Source organism: Carcharodon carcharias, unplaced genomic scaffold (assembly GCF_017639515.1).
Source record: "Carcharodon carcharias isolate sCarCar2 unplaced genomic scaffold, sCarCar2.pri scaffold_965_ctg1, whole genome shotgun sequence".
Lineage (NCBI taxonomy): Eukaryota > Metazoa > Chordata > Chondrichthyes > Lamniformes > Lamnidae > Carcharodon > Carcharodon carcharias.
The window spans coordinates 47,501-68,943 of record NW_024471180.1 but is presented as its reverse complement, the minus strand read 5'-3'; the positions used below and the strand labels follow the sequence as shown (position 1 = coordinate 68,943).

The 21,443-nt window shown below is 57.2% G+C and overlaps 1 protein-coding gene across 1 annotated transcript; it reads left to right on the top strand.

Annotated features, from left to right (window-relative positions):
- Positions 1-2,264: 2,264 nt before the first annotated feature.
- Positions 2,265-21,276, top strand: nphs1 (NPHS1 adhesion molecule, nephrin; the record flags this gene model as incomplete). Its single annotated transcript, XM_041182651.1, has 9 exons — positions 2,265-2,427; positions 3,925-4,081; positions 7,084-7,235; positions 7,698-7,809; positions 9,094-9,275; positions 17,708-17,767; positions 18,143-18,262; positions 20,518-20,542; positions 21,141-21,276. Coding segments are annotated over 9 exons (1,107 nt in total), but the record flags the coding sequence as incomplete, so codon positions are not given.
- Between the last annotated feature and the right edge of the window lie 167 nt (positions 21,277-21,443).

Sequence of the window (21,443 nt, the reverse complement as noted above, 5' to 3'; positions counted from 1 at the left end):
CCCCCCCCACACACACCCTCCCCCCCCCCCCACACACACACCCTCCCCCCCCCACACACACACACACCCTCCCCCACACACACACCCTCCCCCCCCCACACACACACCCTCCCCCCCCCCACACACACACCCTCCCCACCCACACACACACACCCTCCCCCCCCCACACACACCCTCCCCCACACACACACACACACCCTCCCCCCCCCCACACACACACACACCCTCCCCCCCACACACACCCTCCCCCCCACACACACACACCCCTCCCCCACACACACCCCTCCCCCCCACACACACACACCCCTCCCCCCCACACACACACCCCTCCCCCCCACACACACACACACCCCTCCCCCCAGTTCCAGACTCTCCAGTCGTGGGTGTGGGGGTCAAACAGCCTCTGGGTATCGAGCCTGTCAAACCCTCTGAGACTTTGATATGTTTCAATGAGATCAGCCCCCACCCCAGAGAATGTCGCCCCCCCCCCTCCTCCATCGCCCCTTAAAAGACACCCCCTGTGAAATCCGCCCCCACCCCGCTAATCCCCAGAGAATATCATCCCCCCCCTCTCCTCCATCGCCCCTTAAAGGACACCCCTTGTCACCCTGGGAGACCTGGTCTAATGGTTTCTGCTTGCTGTGCTTGTCTGTGCGGTCTGTGCTTGTCTGTGCGGTCTGTGCTTGTCTGTGCGGTCTGTGCTTGTCTGTGCGGTCTGTGCTTGTCTGTGCGGTCTGTGCTTGTCTGTGCGGTCTGTGCGGTCTGTGCGGTCTGTGCTTGTCTGTGCGGTCTGTGCGGTCGGTGCGTTCTGTGCGTTCTGTGCTTGTCTGTGCGGTCTGTGCGGTCTGTGCGGTCTGTGCTTGTCTGTGCGGTCTGTGCTTGTCTGTGTGGTCTGTGCGGTCTGTGCTTGTCTGTGCGGTCTGTGCTTGTCTGTGCTTGTCTGTGCTTGTCTGTGCTTGTCTGTGCAGTCTGTGCGGTCTGTGCTTGTCTGTGCTTGTCTGTGCGGTCTGTGCGGTCTGTGCTTGTCTGTGCGGTCTGTGCTTGTCTGTGCGGTCTGTGCGGTCTGTGCTTGTCTGTGCGGTCTGTGCGGTCGGTGCGGTCGGTGCGGTCTGTGCGGTCTGTGCTTGTCTGTGCGGTCTGTGCGGTCTGTGCGGTCTGTGCTTGTCTGTGCGGTCTGTGCTTGTCTGTGCTTGTCTGTGCGGTCTGTGCGGTCTGTGCTTGTCTGTGCGGTCTGTGCGGTCTGTGCTTGTCTGTGCTTGTCTGTGCTTGTCTGTGCTTGTCTGTGCTTGTCTGTGCGGTCTGTGCTTGTCTGTGCTTGTCTGTGCTTGTCTGTGCTTGTCTGTGCGGTCTGTGCTTGTCTGTGCGGTCTGTGCTTGTCTGTGCTTGTCTGTGCTTGTCTGTGCTTGTCTGTGCGGTCTGTGCTTGTCTGTGCTTGTCTGTGCGGTCTGTGCTTGTCTGTGCGGTCTGTGCAGTCTGTGCTTGTCTGTGCTTGTCTGTGCTTGTCTGTGCGGTCTGTGCGGTCTGTGCTTGTCTGTGCTTGTCTGTGCGGTCTGTGCGGTCTGTGCAGTCTGTGCGGTCTGTGCTTGTCTGTGTGGTCTGTGTGGTCTGTGTGGTCTGTGCTTGTCTGTGCTTGTCTGTGCTTGTCTGTGCTTGTCTGTGCTTGTCTGTGCGGTCTGTGCTTGTCTGTGCTTGTCTGTGCTTGTCTGTGCTGTCTGTGCGGTCTGTGCGGTCTGTGTGGTCTGTGCAGTCTGTGCTTGTCTGTGCAGTCTGTGCTTGTCTGTGCGGTCTGTGCGGTCTGTGCGTTCTGTGCGGTCTGTGCTTGTCTTTGTGGTCTGTGCGGTCTGTGCGGTCTGTGCGGTCTGTGCGGTCTGTGCGGTCTGTGCGGTCTGTGCTTGTCTGTGCGGGCTGTGCTTGTCTGTGCGGGCTGTGCGGTCGGTGCGGTCGGTGCGGTCTGTGCGGTCTGTGCGGTCTGTGCTTGTCTGTGCGGTCTGTGCTTGTCTGTGCGGTCTGTGCGGTCTGTGCTTGTCTGTGCTTGTCTGTGCTTGTCTGTGCGGTCTGTGCTTGTCTGTGCGGTCTGTGCTTGTCTGTGCGGGTCTGTGCGGGTCTGTGCGGGTCTGTGCGGGTCTGTGCGGGTCTGTGCGGTCTGTGCGGTCTGTGCGGTCTGTGCGGTCTGTGCGGTCTGTGTGCTTTGTGCGGTCTGTGTGGAGATGTTTCCTACTCCGGACGATGCTGATCCTGCTGCATCTCCTGTCCTTCCCCTGCAGGGTGAAGGGAGAAAAGTGACCGAGAGTGACCAGGTTTACCTGGACAGAACCACAAAGCTGATCTTGGGCTCAGCAATGCGCAGTGACGCCGGGAGCTACGAGTGTCTGGCTGACAACGGGATCGCTCCAGTGAGCACAGCGAGAGCCCAGCTCATTGTCCGATGTAAGAGAATGTCCGAGCGAGACCGGAGACGTGACTACGGGCGAGGCCAGTGTTAATCAGACCCACGCCAGCTGGGGAAGTTAAAACTGAGAGACAGCTGCTTCCTTGGCCGGAGAGAGTATGTTGACTTAGCTCACAGTCAACAGCACTCCCACCGACAGTGTCCCAGACATCCCCAGTGATCGCTGTACATCCACCTGTTGAATAATGGAGTTGCCGGGAAAGCTAACAATGGGATTAATAAGACGTAGACAGCGAGGAGCGATCATTCGCTCCCTGAGAAAACTGGTCACAGTCACTGTCTGGGGTTCTCACTCCGGTCACACCCTGCATCAGGTTTCCAATCCGATTCTGACTGTATCGGCATCGTGTGTCACGCCCTTTCCCAGTGTAACCACACCGATTACATCTGTACCAAACCAAACAGGTGTTGGTGCAGGAGTGGGGATATGGTGAGAGCACAATTAGCATGTGTTAGCAGGACAGAGTAGAGGGAGCTTTACTCTGTATCTAACCCCGTGTTGTACCTATCCTGGGAGTGTTTGATGGGGACAGTGTACAGGGAGCTTTACTCTGTATCTAACCCCGTGCTGTACCTGTCCTGGGAGTGTTTGATGGGGACAGTGTAGAGGGAGATTTACTCTGTATCTAACCCCGTGCTGTACCTGTCCTGGGAGTGTTTGATGGGGACAGTGTAGAGGGAGATTTACTCTGTATCTAACCCCGTGCTGTACCTGTCCTGGGAGTGTTTGATGGGGACAGTGTAGAGGGAGATTTACTCTGTATCTAACCCCGTGCTGTACCTGTCCTGGGAGTGTTTGATAGGGACAGTTTAGAGGGAGATTTACTCTGTATCTAACCCCGTGCTGTACGTGTCCTGGGAGTGTTTGATGGGGACAGTGTAGAGGGAGGTTTACTCTGTATCTAACCCCGTGCTGTACCTGTCCTGGGAGTGTTTGATGGGGATGGTGTAGAGGGAGATTTACTCTGTATCTAACCCCGTGCTGTACCTGTCCTGGGAGTGTTTGATGGGGATGGTGTAGAGGGTGCTTTACTCTGTATCAAACCCCGTGCTGTACCTGTCCTGGGAGTGTTTGATGGGGACAGTGTAGAGGGAGATTTACTCTGTATCTAACCCTGTGCTGTACCTGTCCTGGGAGTGTTTGATGGGGATGGTGTAGAGGGAGATTTACTCTGTATCTAACCCCGTGCTGTACCTGTCCTGGGAGTGTTTGATGTGGACAGTGTAGAGGGAGCTTTACTCTGTATCTAACCCCGTGCTGTACCTGTCCTGGGCGTGTTTGATGTGGACAGTGTAGAGGGATCTTTACTCTGTATCTAACCCCGTGCTGTACCTGTCCTGGGAGTGTTTGATGGGGACAGTGTAGAGGGAGATTTACTCTGTATCTAACCCCGTGCTGTACCTGTTTTGGGATTGTTTGATGGGGACAGTATGGAGCGAGATCTGATTCATGGCTGGTTCCGATCTTTCCACAGTTAAACCAGAGATCCAGAAGGGTGTACATTTGAGTAAGGAGGCAGTGGCTGGTGATGGGATCTCCACAGCTACATTGAATTGTAAAGCTGAGGGAATCCCGGATGTAGAATTCTACTGGGCAAAAAATGGTGTTGCGCTGGATTCCAATAATCCCAGGTATGGGAGATATTTCCCTTGTGTGAGTGATTTAAGGGGACAAGGTGAGGTATAACCCCTGGTTGGAACTTGATATCTTCTTGGTACCTGATTCTTTGTAGACCAGTGACACCCAGTGCCGTGGGTGCTCCAACCCAGCGGGAGCTAGTGACACAGGGAATGCTCCACAGTGATTGCCAGTGCCAGGGGAGCTGTAACACAGTGATTGCCAGTGCCAGGGGAGCTGTAACACAGTGATTGCCAGTGCCAGGGGAGCTGTAACACAGTGATTGCCAGTGCCAGGTGAGCTGTAACACAGTGATTGCCAGTGCCAGGGGAGCTGTAACACAGTGATTACCAGTGCCAGGGGAGCTGTAACACAGTGATTACCAGTGCCAGGGGAGCTGTAACACAGTGATTGCCAGTGCCAGGGGAGCTGTAACACAGTGATTGCCAGTGCCAGGGGAGCTGTAACACAGTGATTGCCAGTGCCAGGTGAGCTGTAACATAGTGATTGCCAGTGCCAGGGGAGCTGTAACACAGTGATTGCCAGTGCCAGGGGAGCTGTAACACAGTGATTGCCAGTGCCAGGGGAGCTGTAACACAGTGATTGCCAGTGCCAGGGGAGCTGTAACACAGTGATTGCCAGTGCCAGGGGAGCTGTAACACAGTGATTGCCAGTGCCAGGGGAGCTGTAACACAGTGATTGCCAGTGCCAGGTGAGCTGTAACATAGTGATTGCCAGTGCCAGGGGAGCTGTAACACAGTGATTGCCAGTGCCAGGTGAGCTGTAACATAGTGATTGCTAGTGCCAGGGGAGCTGTAACACAGTGATTGCCAGTGCCAGGGGAGCTGTAACACAGTGATTGCCAGTGCCAGGGGAGCTGTAACACAGTGATTACCAGTGCCAGGGGAGCTGTAACACAGTGATTGCCAGTGCCAGGGGAGCTGTAACACAGTGATTGCCAGTGCCAGGGGAGCTGTAACACAGTGATTGCCAGTGCCAGGTGAGCTGTAACATAGTGATTGCCAGTGCCAGGGGAGCTGTAACACAGTGATTGCCAGTGCCAGGGGAGCTGTAACACAGTGATTGCCAGTGCCAGGGGAGCTGTAACACAGTGATTGCCAGTGCCAGGGGAGCTGTAACACAGTGATTGCCAATGCCAGGGGAGCTGTAACACAGTGATTGCCAGTGCCAGGTGAGCTGTAACATAGTGATTGCCAGTGCCAGGGGAGCTGTAACACAGTGATTGCCAGTGCCAGGTGAGCTGTAACATAGTGATTGCCAGTGCCAGGGGAGCTGTAACACAGTGATTGCCAGTGCCAGGGGAGCTGTAACACAGTGATTGCCAGTGCCAGGGGAGCTGTAACACAGTGATTGCCAGTGCCAGGGGAGCTGTAACACAGTGATTGCCAGTGCCAGGGGAGCTGTAACACAGTGATTGCCAGTGCCAGGGGAGCTGTAACACAGTGATTGCCAGTGCCAGGGAAGCTGTAACACAGTGATTGCCAGTGCCAGGGGAGCTGTAACACAGTGATTGCCAGTGCCGGGGAGCTGTAACACAGTGATTGCCAGTGCCAGGGGAGCTGTAACACAGTTATTGCCAGTGCCAGGGGAGCTGTAACACAGTGATTGCCAGTGCCAGGCGAGCTGTAACATACTGATTGCCAGTGCCGGGGGAGCTGTAACACAGTGATTGCCAGTGCCGGGGGAGCTGTAACACAGTGATTGCCAGTGCTAGGGAAGCTGTAACACAGTGATTGCCATTGCCAGGGGAGCTGTAACATAGTGATTGCCAGTGCCAGGTGAGCTGTAACATAGTGATTGCTAGTGCCAGGGGAGCTGTAACACAGTGATTGCCAGTGCCAGGGGAGCTGTAACACAGTGATTGCCAGTGCCAGGGGAGCTGTAACACAGTGATTGCCAGTGCCAGGGGAGCTGTAACACAGTGATTGCCAGTGCCAGGGGAGCTGTAACACAGTGATTACCAGTGCCAGGGGAGCTGTAACACAGTGATTGCCAGTGCTAGGGGAGCTGTAACACAGTGATTGCCAGTGCCAGGGGAGCTGTAACACAGTGATTGCCAGTGCCAGGGGAGCTGTAACACAGTGATTGCCAGTGCCAGGGGAGCTGTAACACAGTGATTGCCAGTGCCAGGGGAGCTGTAACACAGTGATTGCCAGTGCCAGGGGAGCTGTAACATACTGATTGCCAGTGCCAGGGGAGCTGTAACACAGTGATTGCCAATGCCGGGGGAGCTGTAACACAGTGATTGCCAGTGCCGGGGGAGCTGTAACACAGTGATTGCCAGTGCCGGGGGAGCTGTAACACAGTGATTGCCAGTGCTGGGGAAGCTGTAACACAGTGATTGCCAGTGCCAGGGGAGCTGTAACACAGTGATTGCCAGTGCCAGGGGAACTGTAACACAGTGATTGCCAGTGCCAGGGGAGCTGTAACACAGTGATTGCCAGTGCCAGGGGAGCTGTAACACAGTGATTGCCAGTGCCAGGGGAGCTGTAACACAGTGATTGCCAGTGCCAGGGGAGCTGTAACATACTGATTGCCAGTGCCAGGGGAGCTGTAACATAGTGATTGCCAGTGCCAGGGGAGCTGTAACACAGTGATTGCCAGTGCCAGGGGAGCTGTAACATAGTGATTGCCAGTGCCAGGGGAGCTGTAACACAGTGATTGCCAGTGCCAGGGGAGCTGTAACACAGTGATTGCCAGTGCCAGGGGAGCTGTAACACAGTGATTGCCAGTGCCAGGGGAGCTGTAACATACTGATTGCCAGTGCCAGGGGAGCTGTAACACAGTGATTGCCAGTGCCAGGGGAGCTGTAACACAGTGATTGCCAGTGCCAGGGGAGCTGTAACACAGTGATTGCCAGTGTCAGGGGAGCTGTAACACAGTGAGAGCCAGTGGTTACAGAAAGGTGGGTAGGGTTAGTAGGGGTATTGGAGACAGAAAAGATATTGTGGGATTGGCCCAGATCTCTGAATAGTTAATGTGCTTTGTTTGTTAGATATTTACAGACGACACTACATGAGGGACCTCTCCACACAGCTCAGCTAAACATCATCAATGCCAGTGCTTCCCTGGACTATGCAACATTCACCTGCACTGCTCAGAATCCACTGGGATTAGACATGTTCGATATTCACCTAGTCAGCACAGGTGAGTCCCCTGTCACTGACTCTACTCACCCATTTAATCCCCTCCCACATCCCCATGTACACTCTCCCCCATCATTGACTCTACCCACCCATTTAATCCCCTCCCACATCCCCATGTACACTCTCCCCCATCATTGACTCTACCCACCCATTTAATCCCCTCCCACATCCCCATGTACACTCTCCCCCTATCACTGACTCTACCCACCCATTTAATCCCCTCCCACAGCCCCATGTACACTCTCCCCTATCACTGACTCTACCCACCCATTCACTCCCCTCCCACATCCCCATGTACACTCTCCCCTATCACTGACTCTATCCACCCATTTAATCCCTCCCACACCCCCATGTACACTCTCCCCCATCACTGACTCTACCCACCCATTCACTCCCCTCCCACAGCCCCATGTACTCTCTCCGTCATGAGCACTGTTAACCTGTCAGTGTCTGTTTCTCACAGGCCGACCTGATCCTCCGACAGGACTTGCTGTGATGAGAAAGACCCACAACTCACTCACCCTGTCATGGGGCGCAGGATTCAACGGAGGCTTGGAACAGACTTTCCAAATCCGGTGAGCGAACCTTGAACTCTACTGGAGAGGCCATCACCTCCCTACAGGGGGTAACTCAAGGGACAGTGGGGAGAGGAAGGAAATGCCTCCTGCAGGTGCCTGTCAGTATTTACAGGCTGAAAGATGCCCTCTCCCGATGGTCTACTCCTGTGGTTTATCCCTGTGCCTGGCCAGAGTTTGAGCGATGGTCAATATGTTGAGAACCTCTGTTTAGATATTTACAATATTACAGGATTCAAGTATTTTATTATCTTGGTATTTTCAACACAGAACCAGACCATTCGGCCCATCTGCTCCGTGCTGGTGTTCCTGCTCCACACGAGCCTCCTCCCACCCATCCCGCCCCTTCATCTCAGCCCATCCCCATATCCTTCTATTCCTTTCTCTCCCTCGTGTGTTTATCCAGCTTCCCCCTTAAATACATCGACACTATTCACCTCGAACACTCCCTGTGGGAGCGAGTTCCACACTCTCGCCACTCTCTGGGTGAGGAAGTTTCTCCTGAATTCCCCATTGGGTTTATTAGTGATGATCTTATATCGATGGTCCCCTAGTTCTGGTCTCACCCTGACAAGTGGAAACATCTTCTCTACGTTTACCCCATCAAAACTCTTTCATCATTTTAAAGACCTCGATCAGGTCACCCCTCAGCCTTCTCTTTTCTAGAGAAAAGAGCCCCAGCCTGTTCAGTCTTTCCTGATAGTGATAACCTCTCCGTTCTGATATCCTCCTTGTGAACATTGCTTCACCTGTGCACAGTGCTTCCAGTGTGGTGTAACCAAGGGATATGGAGACCGGAACTGTGCACAGTGCACCCAGTGTGGTCTAACCAAGGGATATGGAGACCGGAACTGTGCACAGTGCTCCCAGTGTGGTCTAACCAAGGGATACGGAGACTGGAACTGTGCACAGTGCTCCCAGTGTGGTCTAACCAAGGGATATGGAGACTGGAACTGTGCACAGTGCTCCCAGTGTGGTCTAACCAAGGGATATGGAGACCGGAACTATGCACAGTGCTCCCAGTGTGGTCTAACCAAGGGATATGGAGACTGGAACTGTACACAGTGCTCCCAGTGTGGTCTAACCAAGAGATATGGAGACCGGAACTGTGCACAGTGCTCCCAGTGTGGTCTAACCAAGGGATATGGAGACCGGAACTGTGCACAGTGCTCCCAGTGTGGTCTAACATTGATATAAGTGTAACGTTGAGAGAGCCTTGACTTGTTTCTCGCTGTGTATTTGGACACACTGTGCTTGCTGACCCTGTATGGTTGAATCCTGTAGGTATATTGCTGCAGGATCTCTCAGCTCTCTTTATGCTGACGTTTATCTAGCTCAGGCCTCGAGTTTCACTCTGACGGGACTGAGACCACTGACCACGTACAACGTCTCTGTCAGGGCCATCAACGCGTTGGGCAGCAGTGATTACGCGGACTCTGGGATCGCACTGAGTGTCACCACATCAGGTGAGGGAGGGCAGTCCCTCCACAGCCTTCATACAGGGAAAGGGGTTTCATAGCAACACACCGCATTGGGCATGGAGCCATTTACAGCACTGAGGGAGGCCATTCAGCCCAGCGACTCCGTGCCGTCTCTCTGTAGAGCAATCCCCTCAGTCCCATTCTCCCCTGTTCTATCCCCATGTCCCTGCGAGTTTATTTCCCTCACGCGTCAGTCCAGTTTCCTTTTGACATCGTTCACCGTCTCCGCTCCCACCCTCCTCGTAGGCAGCGAGTTCCAGCTCATCACCGCTCGCTGGGTAAAAAAGTTCCTCCTCACATCCACCCCCCCCGCCCAAGACCTTCAATCTGTGTCCACCCAGGCCTTGTACCATCAGCTCATGGCAACAGCTTCTCTTTGTCTACCTGATCTAAACCCGTCATCGTCCTATTACCATGACAACGAGATGAACAAGACTCTGTCTGCTTGTCTGAGCACCATCGTGAGTGGGGCTAGGCAGCATCAACAGACAGTACGAGGGCATGTGTGCGCTGGATGGGCAATGGGGAGGCAGTTTGGGGCTGTGTGTGGGTGTTTGTGACAGGCGATGTGGTGTGGAGCTGTGTGTGGGTGTGTGTGTGACAGGCGATGTGGTGTGGGGCTGTGTGTGGGTGTGTGTGACAGGCGATTTGGTGTGTGGCTGTGTGTGGCTGTGTGTGTGACAGCCGATGTGGTGTGGGGCTGTGTGTGGGTGTGTGTGTGACAGGCAATGTGGTGTGGGGCTGTGTGTGGGTGTGTGTGTGACAGGCGATGTGGTGTGGGGCTGTGTGTGGGTGTGTGTGTGACAGGCGATGTTGTGTGCGGCTGTGTATGACAGGCGATGTGGTGTGGGGCTGTGTGTGGGGGTGTGTGACAGGCGATGTGGTGTGTGGCTGTGTGTGGGTGTGTGTGTGACAGGCGATGTGGTGTGGGGCTGTGTGTGGGTGTGTGTGTGACAGGCGATGTTGTGTGCGGCTGTGTGTGACAGGCGATGTGGTGTGTGGCTGTGTGTGGGTGTGTGTGTGACAGGCGATGTGGTGTGGGGCTGTGTGTGGGTGTGTGTGTGACAGGCGATGTGGTTTGGGGCTGTGTGTGACAGGCGATTTCGTGTGGGGCTGTGTGTGGGTGTGTGTGTGACAGGCGATGTTGTGTGGGGCTGTGTGTGACAGGCGATGTTGTGTGGGGCTGTGTGTGACAGGCGATGTTGTGTGGGGCTGTGTGTGACAGGCGATGTTGTGTGGGGCTGTGTGTGACAGGCGATGTGGTGTGGGGCTGTGTGTGACAGGCGATTTGGTGTGGGGCTGTGTGTGGGTGTGTGTGTGACAGGCGATGTTGTGTGCGGCTGTGTGTGACAGGAGATGTGGTGTGGGGCTGTGTGTGGGGGTGTGTGACAGGCGATGTGGTGTGTGGCTGTGTGTGGGTGTGTGTGACAGGCGATGTGGTGTGGGGCTGTGTGTGGCTGTGTGTGACAGGCGATGTGGTGTGGGGCTGTGTGAGGGTGTGTGTGACAGGCGATGTGGTGTGGGGCTGTGTGTGGGTGTGTGTGACAGGTGATGTGGTTTGGGGCTGTGTGTGGGTGTGTGTGACAGGCGATGTGGTGTGGGGCTGTGTGTGGGTGTTTGTGACAGGCGATGTGGTGTGGGGCTGTGTGTGGGTGTGTGTGTGACAGGCGATGTGGTGTGGGGCTGTGTGTGGGTGTTTGTGACAGGCGATGTGGTGTGGGGCTGTGCGTGGGTGTGTGTGTGACAGGCGATGTGGTGTGGGGCTGTGTGTGGATGTGTGTGACAGGCGATGTGGTGTGTGGCTGTGTGTGTGACAGGCGATGTGGTGTGGGGCTGTGTGTGGGTGTGTGTGTGACAGGCAATGTGGTGTGGGGCTGTGTGTGGCTGTGTGTGACAGGCGATGTTGTGCGCGGCTGTGTGTGACAGGCGATGTGGTGTGGGGGTGTGTGACAGGCGATGTGGTGTGGGGCTGTGTGCGGCTGTGTGTGACAGGTGATGCGGTGTGGGGCTGTGTGTGGGTGTGTGTGACAGGCGATGTGGTGTGGGGCTCTGTGTGGGTGTGTGACAGGCGATGTGGTGTGTGGCTGTGTGTGAGTGTGTGTGACAGGCGATGTGGTGTGGGGCTGTGTGTGGGTGTGTGTGACAGGCGATGTGGTGTGGGGCTGTGTGTGGGTGTGTGTGACAGGCGATGTGGTTTGGGGCTGTGTGTGGGTGTGTGTGACAGGCGATGTGGTGTGGGGCTGTGTGTGGGTGTGTGTGTGACAGGCGATGTGGTGTGGGGCTGTGTGTGGGTGTTTGTGACAGGCGATGTGGTGTGGGGCTGTGTGGCTGTGTGTGTGACAGGCGATGTGGTGTGGGGCTGTGTGTGGGTGTGTGTGTGACAGGCGATGTGGTGTGGGGCTGTGTGTGGGTGTGTGTGTGTGACAGGCGATGTGGTGTGGGGCTGTGTGTGGGTGTGTGTGTGACAGGCGATGTGGTGTGGGGCTGTGTGTGGGTGTTTGTGACAGGCGATGTGGTGTGGGGCTGTGTGGCTGTGTGTGTGACAGGCGATGTGGTGTGGGGCTGTGTGTGGGTGTGTGTGTGACAGGCGATGTGGTGTGGGGCTGTGTGTGGGTGTGTGTGTGTGACAGGCGATGTGGTGTGGGGCTGTGTGTGGGTGTGTGTGTGACAGGCGATGTTGTGTGCGGCTGTGTGTGACAGGCGATGTGGTGTGGGGCTGTGTGTGGGGGTGTGTGACAGGCGATGTGGTGTGTGGCTGTGTGTGGGTGTGTGTGTGACAGGCAATGTGGTGTGGGGCTGTGTGTGGGTGTGTGTGACAGGCGATGTGGTGTGGGGCTGTGTGTGGGGGTGTGTGACAGGCGATGTGGTGTGTGGCTGTGTGTGACAGGCGATGTGGTGTGGGGCTGTGTGTGGGTGTTTGTGACAGGCGATGTGGTGTGGGGCTGTGTGTGGGTGTGTGTGTGACAGGCGATGTGGTGTGGGGGTGTGTGTGGGTGTCTGTGACAGGCGATGTGGTGTGTGGCTGTGTGTGGCTGTGTGTGTGACAGGCGATGTGGTGTGGGGCTGTGTGTGGGTGTGTGTGTGACAGGCGATGTGGTGTGGGGCTGTGTGTGGCTCTGTGTGACAGGCGATGTTGTGTGCGGCTGTGTGTGACAGGCGATGTGGTGTGGGGCTGTGTGTGGTGGTGTGTGACAGGCGATGTGGTGTGGGGCTGTGTGCGGCTGTGTGTGACAGGTGATGCGGTGTGGGGCTGTGTGTGGGTGTGTGTGTGACAGGCGATGTGGTGTGGGGCTGTGTGTGGGTGTTTGTGACAGGCGATGTGGTGTGGGGCTGTGTGTGGGTGTGTGTGTGACAGGCGATGTGGTGTGGCGCTGTGTGTGTGTGTGTGTGTGACAGGCGATGTGGTGTGGGGCTGTGTGTGGGTGTGTGTGTGACAGGCGATGTGGTGTGCGGCTGTGTGTGGGTGTGTGTGTGACAGGCGATGTGGTGTGGGGCTGTATGTGGGTGTTTGTGACAGGAGATGTGGTGTGGGGCTGTGTGTGGGTGTGTGTGTGACAGGCGATGTGGTGTGGGGCTGTGCGTGGGTGTGTGTGACAGGCGATGTGGTGTGGGGCTGTGTGTGGCTGTGTGTGTGACAGGCGATGTGGTGTGGGGCTGTGTGTGGGTGTGTGTGTGACAGGCGATGTGGTGTGGGGCTGTGTGTGGGTGTGTGTGTGACAGGCGATGTGGTGTGGGGCTGTGTGTGGGTGTGTGTGTGACAGGCGATGTTGTGTGCGGCTGTGTGTGACAGGCGATGTGGTGTGGGGCGGTGTTTGGGTGTGTGTGTGACAGGCGATGTGGTTTGGGGCTGTGTGTGGGTGTGTGTGACAGGCGATGTGGTGTGGGGCTGTGTGTGGGTGTGTGTGTGACAGGCGATGTGGTGTGGGGCTGTGTGTGGGTGTGTGTGTGACAGGCGATGTGGTTTGGGGCTGTGTGTGGGGGTGTGTGACAGGCGATGTAGTGTGTGGGTGTGTGTGACAGGCGATGTGGTGTGGGGCTGTGTGTGGGTGTGTGTGTGACAGGCGATGTGGTGTGGGGCTGTATGTGGGTGTTTGTGACAGGCGATGTGGTGTGGGGCTGTGTGTGGGGGTGTGTGACAGGCGATGTGGTGTGTGGCTGTGTGTGACAGGCGATGTGGTGTGGGGCTGTGTGTGGGTGTTTGTGACAGGCGATGTGGTGTGGGGCTGTGTGTGGGTGTGTGTGTGACAGGCGATGTGGTGTGGGGGTGTGTGTGGGTGTCTGTGACAGGCGATGTGGTGTGTGGCTGTGTGTGGCTGTGTGTGTGACAGGCGATGTGGTGTGGGGCTGTGTGTGGGTGTGTGTGTGACAGGCGATGTGGTGTGGGGCTGTGTGTGGCTCTGTGTGACAGGCGATGTTGTGTGCGGCTGTGTGTGACAGGCGATGTGGTGTGGGGCTGTGTGTGGTGGTGTGTGACAGGCGATGTGGTGTGGGGCTGTGTGCGGCTGTGTGTGACAGGTGATGCGGTGTGGGGCTGTGTGTGGGTGTGTGTGTGACAGGCGATGTGGTGTGGGGCTGTGTGTGGGTGTTTGTGACAGGCGATGTGGTGTGGGGCTGTGTGTGGGTGTGTGTGTGACAGGCGATGTGGTGTGGCGCTGTGTGTGTGTGTGTGTGTGACAGGCGATGTGGTGTGGGGCTGTGTGTGGGTGTGTGTGTGACAGGCGATGTGGTGTGCGGCTGTGTGTGGGTGTGTGTGTGACAGGCGATGTGGTGTGGGGCTGTATGTGGGTGTTTGTGACAGGAGATGTGGTGTGGGGCTGTGTGTGGGTGTGTGTGTGACAGGCGATGTGGTGTGGGGCTGTGCGTGGGTGTGTGTGACAGGCGATGTGGTGTGGGGCTGTGTGTGGCTGTGTGTGTGACAGGCGATGTGGTGTGGGGCTGTGTGTGGGTGTGTGTGTGACAGGCGATGTGGTGTGGGGCTGTGTGTGGGTGTGTGTGTGACAGGCGATGTGGTGTGGGGCTGTGTGTGGGTGTGTGTGTGACAGGCGATGTTGTGTGCGGCTGTGTGTGACAGGCGATGTGGTGTGGGGCGGTGTTTGGGTGTGTGTGTGACAGGCGATGTGGTTTGGGGCTGTGTGTGGGTGTGTGTGACAGGCGATGTGGTGTGGGGCTGTGTGTGGGTGTGTGTGTGACAGGCGATGTGGTGTGGGGCTGTGTGTGGGTGTGTGTGTGACAGGCGATGTGGTTTGGGGCTGTGTGTGGGGGTGTGTGACAGGCGATGTAGTGTGTGGGTGTGTGTGACAGGCGATGTGGTGTGGGGCTGTGTGTGGGTGTGTGTGTGACAGGCGATGTGGTGTGGGGCTGTATGTGGGTGTTTGTGACAGGCGATGTGGTGTGGGGCTGTGTGTGGGGGTGTGTGACAGGCGATGTGGTGTGTGGCTGTGTGTGACAGGCGATGTGGTGTGGGGCTGTGTGTGGGTGTTTGTGACAGGCGATGTGGTGTGGGGCTGTGTGTGGGTGTGTGTGTGACAGGCGATGTGGTGTGGGGGTGTGTGTGGGTGTCTGTGACAGGCGATGTGGTGTGTGGCTGTGTGTGGCTGTGTGTGTGACAGGCGATGTGGTGTGGGGCTGTGTGTGGGTGTGTGTGTGACAGGCGATGTGGTGTGGGGCTGTGTGTGGCTCTGTGTGACAGGCAATGTTGTGTGCGGCTGTGTGTGACAGGCGATGTGGTGTGGGGCTGTGTGTGGTGGTGTGTGACAGGCGATGTGGTGTGGGGCTGTGTGCGGCTGTGTGTGACAGGTGATGCGGTGTGGGGCTGTGTGTGGGTGTGTGTGACAGGCGATGTTATGTGGGGCTGTGTGTGGGTGTGTGTGACAGGCGATGTGGTGTGGGGCTGTGTGTGGGTGTTTGTGACAGGCGATGTGGTGTGGGGCTGTGTGTGGGTGTGTGTGACAGGCGATGTGGTGTGGGGCTGTGTGTGGGTGTGTGTGACAGGAGATGTGGTTTGGGGCTGGGTGTGGGTGTGTGTGACAGGCGATGTGGTGTGGGGCTGTGTGTGGGTGTGTGTGTGACAGGCGATGTGGTGTGGGGCTGTGTGTGGGTGTTTGTGACAGGCGATGTGGTGTGGGGCTGTGTGTGGGTGTGTGTGTGACAGGCGATGTGGTGTGGCGCTGTGTGTGTGTGTGTGTGTGTGTGACAGGCGATGTGGTGTGGGGCTGTGTGTGGGTGTGTGTGTGACAGGCGATGTGGTGTGCGGCTGTGTGTGGGTGTGTGTGTGACAGGCGATGTGGTGTGGGGCTGTATGTGGGTGTTTGTGACAGGAGATGTGGTGTGGGGCTGTGTGTGGGTGTGTGTGTGACAGGCGATGTGGTGTGGGGCTGTGCGTGGGTGTGTGTGACAGGCGATGTGGTGTGGGGCTGTGTGTGGCTGTGTGTGTGACAGGCGATGTGGTGTGAGGCTGTGTGTGGGTGTGTGTGTGACAGGCGATGTGGTGTGGGGCTGTGTGTGGGTGTGTGTGTGACAGGCGATGTGGTGTGGGGCTGTGTGTGGGTGTGTGTGTGACAGGCGATGTTGTGTGCGGCTGTGTGTGACAGGCGATGTGGTGTGGGGCGGTGTTTGGGTGTGTGTGTGACAGGCGATGTGGTTTGGGGCTGTGTGTGGGTGTGTGTGACAGGCGATGTGGTGTGGGGCTGTGTGTGGGTGTGTGTGTGACAGGCGATGTGGTGTGGGGCTGTGTGTGGGTGTGTGTGTGACAGGCGATGTGGTTTGGGGCTGTGTGTGGGGGTGTGTGACAGGCGATGTAGTGTGTGGGTGTGTGTGACAGGCGATGTGGTGTGGGGCTGTGTGTGGGTGTGTGTGTGACAGGCGATGTGGTGTGGGGCTGTATGTGGGTGTTTGTGACAGGCGATGTGGTGTGTGGCTGTGTGTGGGTGTGTGTGTGACAGGCGATGTGTTGTGGGGTTGTGTGTGGGTGTGTGTGTGACAGGCGATGTTGTGTGCGGCTGTGTGTGACAGGCGATGTGGTGTGGGGATGTGTGTGGGGGTGTGTGACAGGCGATGTGGTGTGGGGCTGTGTGTGGGGGTGTGTGACAGGCGATGTGGTGTGGGGCTGTGTGTGGGTGTGTGTGACAGGCGATGTGGTGTGGGGCTGTGTGTGGCTGTGTGTGACAGGCGATGTTGTGTGCGGCTGTGTGTGACAGGCGATGTGGTGTGGGGCTGCGTGTGGGGGTGTGTCACAGGCGATGTTGTGTGCGGCTGTGTGTGACATGCGATGTGGTGTGGGGCTGTGTGTGGGTGTGTGTGACAGGCGATGTGGTGTGGGGCTGTGTGTGGGTGTGTGTGACAGGCGATGTGGTGTGGGGCTGTATGTGGGTGTTTGTGACAGGCGATGTGGTGTGTGGCTGTGTGTGGGTGTGTGTGACAGGCGATGTGGTGTGGGGCTGTGTGCGGCTGTGTGTGACAGGTGATGCGGTGTGGGGCTGTGTGTGGGTGTGTGTGACAGGCGATGTGGTGTGGGGCTGTATGTGGGTGTTTGTGACAGGCGATGTGGTGTGTGGCTGTGTGTGGGTGTGTGTGTGACAGGCGATGTGTTGTGGGGTTGTGTGTGGGTGTGTGTGTGACAGGCGATGTTGTGTGCGGCTGTGTGTGACAGGCGATGTGGTGTGGGGCTGTGTGTGGGGGTGTGTGACAGGCGATGTGGTGTGGGGCTGTGTGTGGCTGTGTGTGACAGGCGATGTTGTGTGCGGCTGTGTGTGACAGGCGATGTGGTGTGGGGCTGCGTGTGGGGGTGTGTCACAGGCGATGTGGTGTGTGGCTGTGTGTGACAGGCGATGTGGTGTGGGGCTGTGTGTGGGGGTGTGTGACAGGCGATGTGGTGTGGGGCTGTGTGTGGGTGTGTGTGACAGGCGATGTGGTGTGGGGCTGTGTGTGGCTGTGTGTGACAGGCGATGTTGTGTGCGGCTGTGTGTGACAGGCGATGTGGTGTGGGGCTGTGTGTGGGGGTGTGTGACAGGCGATGTGGTGTGGGGCTGTGTGCGGCTGTGTGTGACAGGTGATGCGGTGTGGGGCTGTGTGTGGGTGTGTGTGACAGGCGATGTGGTGTGTGGCTGTGTGTGACAGGCGATGTGGTGTGGGGCTGTGTGTGGGTGTGTGTGACAGGCGATGTGGTGTGGAGCTGTGTGTGGGTGTGTGTGACAGGCGATGTGGTTTGGGGCTGTGTGTGGGTGTGTGTGACAGGTGATGTGGTTTGGGGCTGTGTGTGGGTGTTTGTGACAGGCGATGTGGTGTGGGGCTGTGTGTGTGTGTGTGTGACAGGCGATGTGTAGTGGGGCTGTGTGTGTGGGTGTGTGTGAAAGTGACAAAGCGGCTGATATCTGAGTGTGGGACAGACTCTGATTCCGCTTGTGACTGTATCCCCACAGATACGGGAGTGCCGGATCCATTCCCAACCAAAGCTCAGTTCATCCCGGAGCAGATTCCAGGTAAGTACTCAATATTGGACATGTCTCAGTCCAGGTGAGGAGGGTCATTGTTGAGGGAGTGTCGCACTGTCGGAGGGTCAGTACTGAGGGAGCACTGCACTGTCAGAGGGTCAGTACTGAGGGAGTGCTGCACTGTTGGAGGGTCTGTACTGAGGGAGTGCTGCACTGTCGGAGGGTCAGTACTGATGGAGTGCCGCACTGTCGGAGGGTCAGTACTGATGGAGTGCCGCACTGTCGGAGGGTCAGTACTGAGGGAGTGCCGCACTGTCGGAGGGTCAGTACTGAGGGAGTGTCGCACTGTCGGAGGGGAGTTTTTAACAGCTACCTGATCTAGTTCACTCACTTCTCTCTCTCTCTCCTGGGTCCTGATTGCAGGTGGTTTGCTGATTCCGCTGCCCCTCCTCATCCCCCTCCTCAGCCTCGCCCTCCTTTTGCTCTTCGCGAACATTGGGATTATTGTGGGGCTGATACGCAGAGTGAGACAGAGAGGGACAGGTAACACCATCAGTCCCGGACTCCCTCACCCTCACACTCACCCTCACACTGACCCTCACCCTCACACTGACCCTCACCCTCACACTCACCCTCACACTGACCCTCACACTCACCCTCACACTCACCCTCACACTGACCCTCACCCTCACCCTCCACACCTCACCCTCACCCTCCACACCTCACACTGACCCTCACCCTCCACACCTCACCCTCACCCTCCACACCTCACACTGACCCTCACACTGACCCTCACACTGACCCTCACACTGACCCTCACACTGACCCTCACACTGACCCTCACACTGACCCTCACCCTCACCCTCACCCTCACCCTCACCCTCCACACCTCACCCTCACCCTCCACACCTCACCCTCACCCTCCACACCTCACACTGACCCTCACACTGACCCTCACACTGACCCTCACACTGACCCTCACACTGACCCTCACACTGACCCTCACACTGACCCTCACACTGACCCTCACACTCACCCTCACACTCACCCTCACACTCACCCTCACACTCACCCTCACACTCACCCTCACACTCACCCTCACTCTCCACCCTCACTCTCCACCCTCACTCTCCACCCTCACTCTCCACCCTCACTCTCCACCCTCACTCTCCACCCTCACTCTCCACCCTCACTCTCCACCCTTCACATCTCGCCCTCCACCCTCACTCACACTCACACTCACACTCACCCTCACCCTCCACACATCACCCTCCACACATCACCCTCCACCCTCCACCCTCACACTCACCCTCCACCCTCATCCTCCACCCTCACCATCCACCTTCACACACCCTCACCCTCACCCTCAACCTCACACTCACACTCACACTCACCCTCACACCCACCCTCACACCCACCCTCACACTCACCCTCACACTCACATTCCACCCTCCACCCTCACCCTCCACCCTCCACCCTCCACCCTCACCCTCCACCCTCCACCCTCCACCCTCCACCCTCACACTCACCCTCACTCTCCACCCTCCACCCTCACCCTCACCCTCCACCCTCCACCCTCAACCTCACACTCACCCTCCACCCTCCACCCTCACCCTCACCCTCCACCCTCGCCCTCACCCTCACCCTCACCCTCACCCTCCACCCTCACCCTCCACCCTCACCCTCCACCCTCCACCCTCCACCCTCACCCTCCACCCTCACCCTCACACTCACCCTCACACTCACCCTCACACTCACCCTCACACTCACCCTCCACCCTCACCCTCCACCCTCACCCTCACCCTCCACCCTCCACCCTCACCCTCACCCTCCACTCTCCACCCTCACCCTCACCCTCACCCTCCACCCTCACCCTCCACCCTCACCCTCCACCCTCACCCTCCACCCTCACCCTCCACCCTCACCCTCACCCTCACCCTCCACCCTCCACCCTCACCCTCCACCCTCACCCTCACCCTCCACCCTCACCCTCACCCTCACCCTCACCCTCCACCCTCACACTCACCCTCCACCCTCACCCTCCACCCTCACACTCACCCTTCACCCTCCACCCTCCACCCTCACCCTCACCCTCCACCCTCACCCTCACCCTCACCCTCCACCCTCACCCTCCACCCTCACCCTCCACCCTCCACCCTCACCCTCACACTCACCCTCCACCCTCCACCCTCACCCTCCACCCTCCACCCTCCACCCTCCACCCTCCACCCTCACACTCCACACTCACCCTCACCCTCACCCTCACCCTCACCCTCACCCTCACCCTCACCCTCACCCTCCACCCTCACCCTCACCCTCACCCTCACCCTCACCCTCACCCTCACCCTCACCCTCACTCTCACTCTCACTCTCACTCTCACTCTCACTCTCACTCTCACTCTCACTCTCACTCTCCACCCTCACTCTCACACTCCATCCTCACACTCCACCCTCCCCCTCACCCTCACCCTCCCCCTCACCCTCACCCTCCCCTTCACCCTCACCCCACAAACTCACCATCACCCTCCACCCTCCACCTTCCACCATCACCCTCCAGACCCAACCTCCACCCTCACCCTTACCCTGCCCTCCACTCTCACACCCTCCCATCCACCCTCGCCCACTCACTCCAAACAACCTGTCCCCTCCTCACTCCGGCCCTCCCTCATACCTCCTTCCGTCCTTTGACCACTAATCACGATCTCTCCAGCCCAACTTGCCTCTGATTCCCTCCCCTCCCCCTTTCCACCGTCAGAAAATTTTAATCAAAATACAATTCAATTTCTGCTTCATTACAGGAAAGGATACAGAAAAATCTGCAAGGTAAGAGAATATTTACAGAGAAAACCCTGTCCTGGGAGTGTTTGATGGGGACAGTGTAGAGGGAGCTTTACTCTGTATCTAACCCCGTGCTGTACCTGTCCTGGGAGAGTTTGATGTGGACAGTGTAGAGGGAGATTTACTCTGTATCTAACCCCGTGCTGTACCTGTCCTCGGAGTGTTTGATGGGGACAGTGTAGAGGGAGATTTACTCTGTATCTAACCCCGTGCTGTACCTGTCCTCGGAGTGTTTGATGGGGACAGTGTAGAGGGAGATTTACTCTGTATCTAACCCCGTGCTGTACCTGTCCTGGGAGTGTTTGATGGGGACAGTGTAGAGGGAGATTTACTCTGTATCTAACCCTGTGCTGTACCTGTCCTGGGAGTGTTTGATGGGGACAGTGTAGAGGGAGATTTACTCTGTATCTAACCCCGTGCTGTACCTGTCCTGGGAGTGTTTGATGGGGACAGTGTAGAGGGAGATTTACTCTGTATCTAACCCTGTGCTGTACCTGTCCTGGGAGTGTTTGATGGGGACAGTGTAGAGGGAGATTTACTCTGTATTTAATCCCGGTGGGTGTGTTATTTTGTGTTGTTTCAGTCTCCAGCGGAAGGAGTTGAATGATTATGCTGACGATCTGGTTAATGTTACCTCGAGACGGACATTATTGATCGACACTGAACCTGAGCCCTGCTCTACAACGTATGAGAGTTTTGATGGCAGCACCTCACAAGCTGTAAGCTGTAATCCCCCCCTAACCCCCCCCTCCCTCCTGCATTCAGTTCAGTCGATTCCCTGTGATCTGCTGAGAAATCCAGCCAATGCCCAGCTCCCTCCTCTTTGTGGGTTTGTCTGAACCAATTCAACATGTGTGTCCCCCTCCATACTCTGCATTCGTTTGTG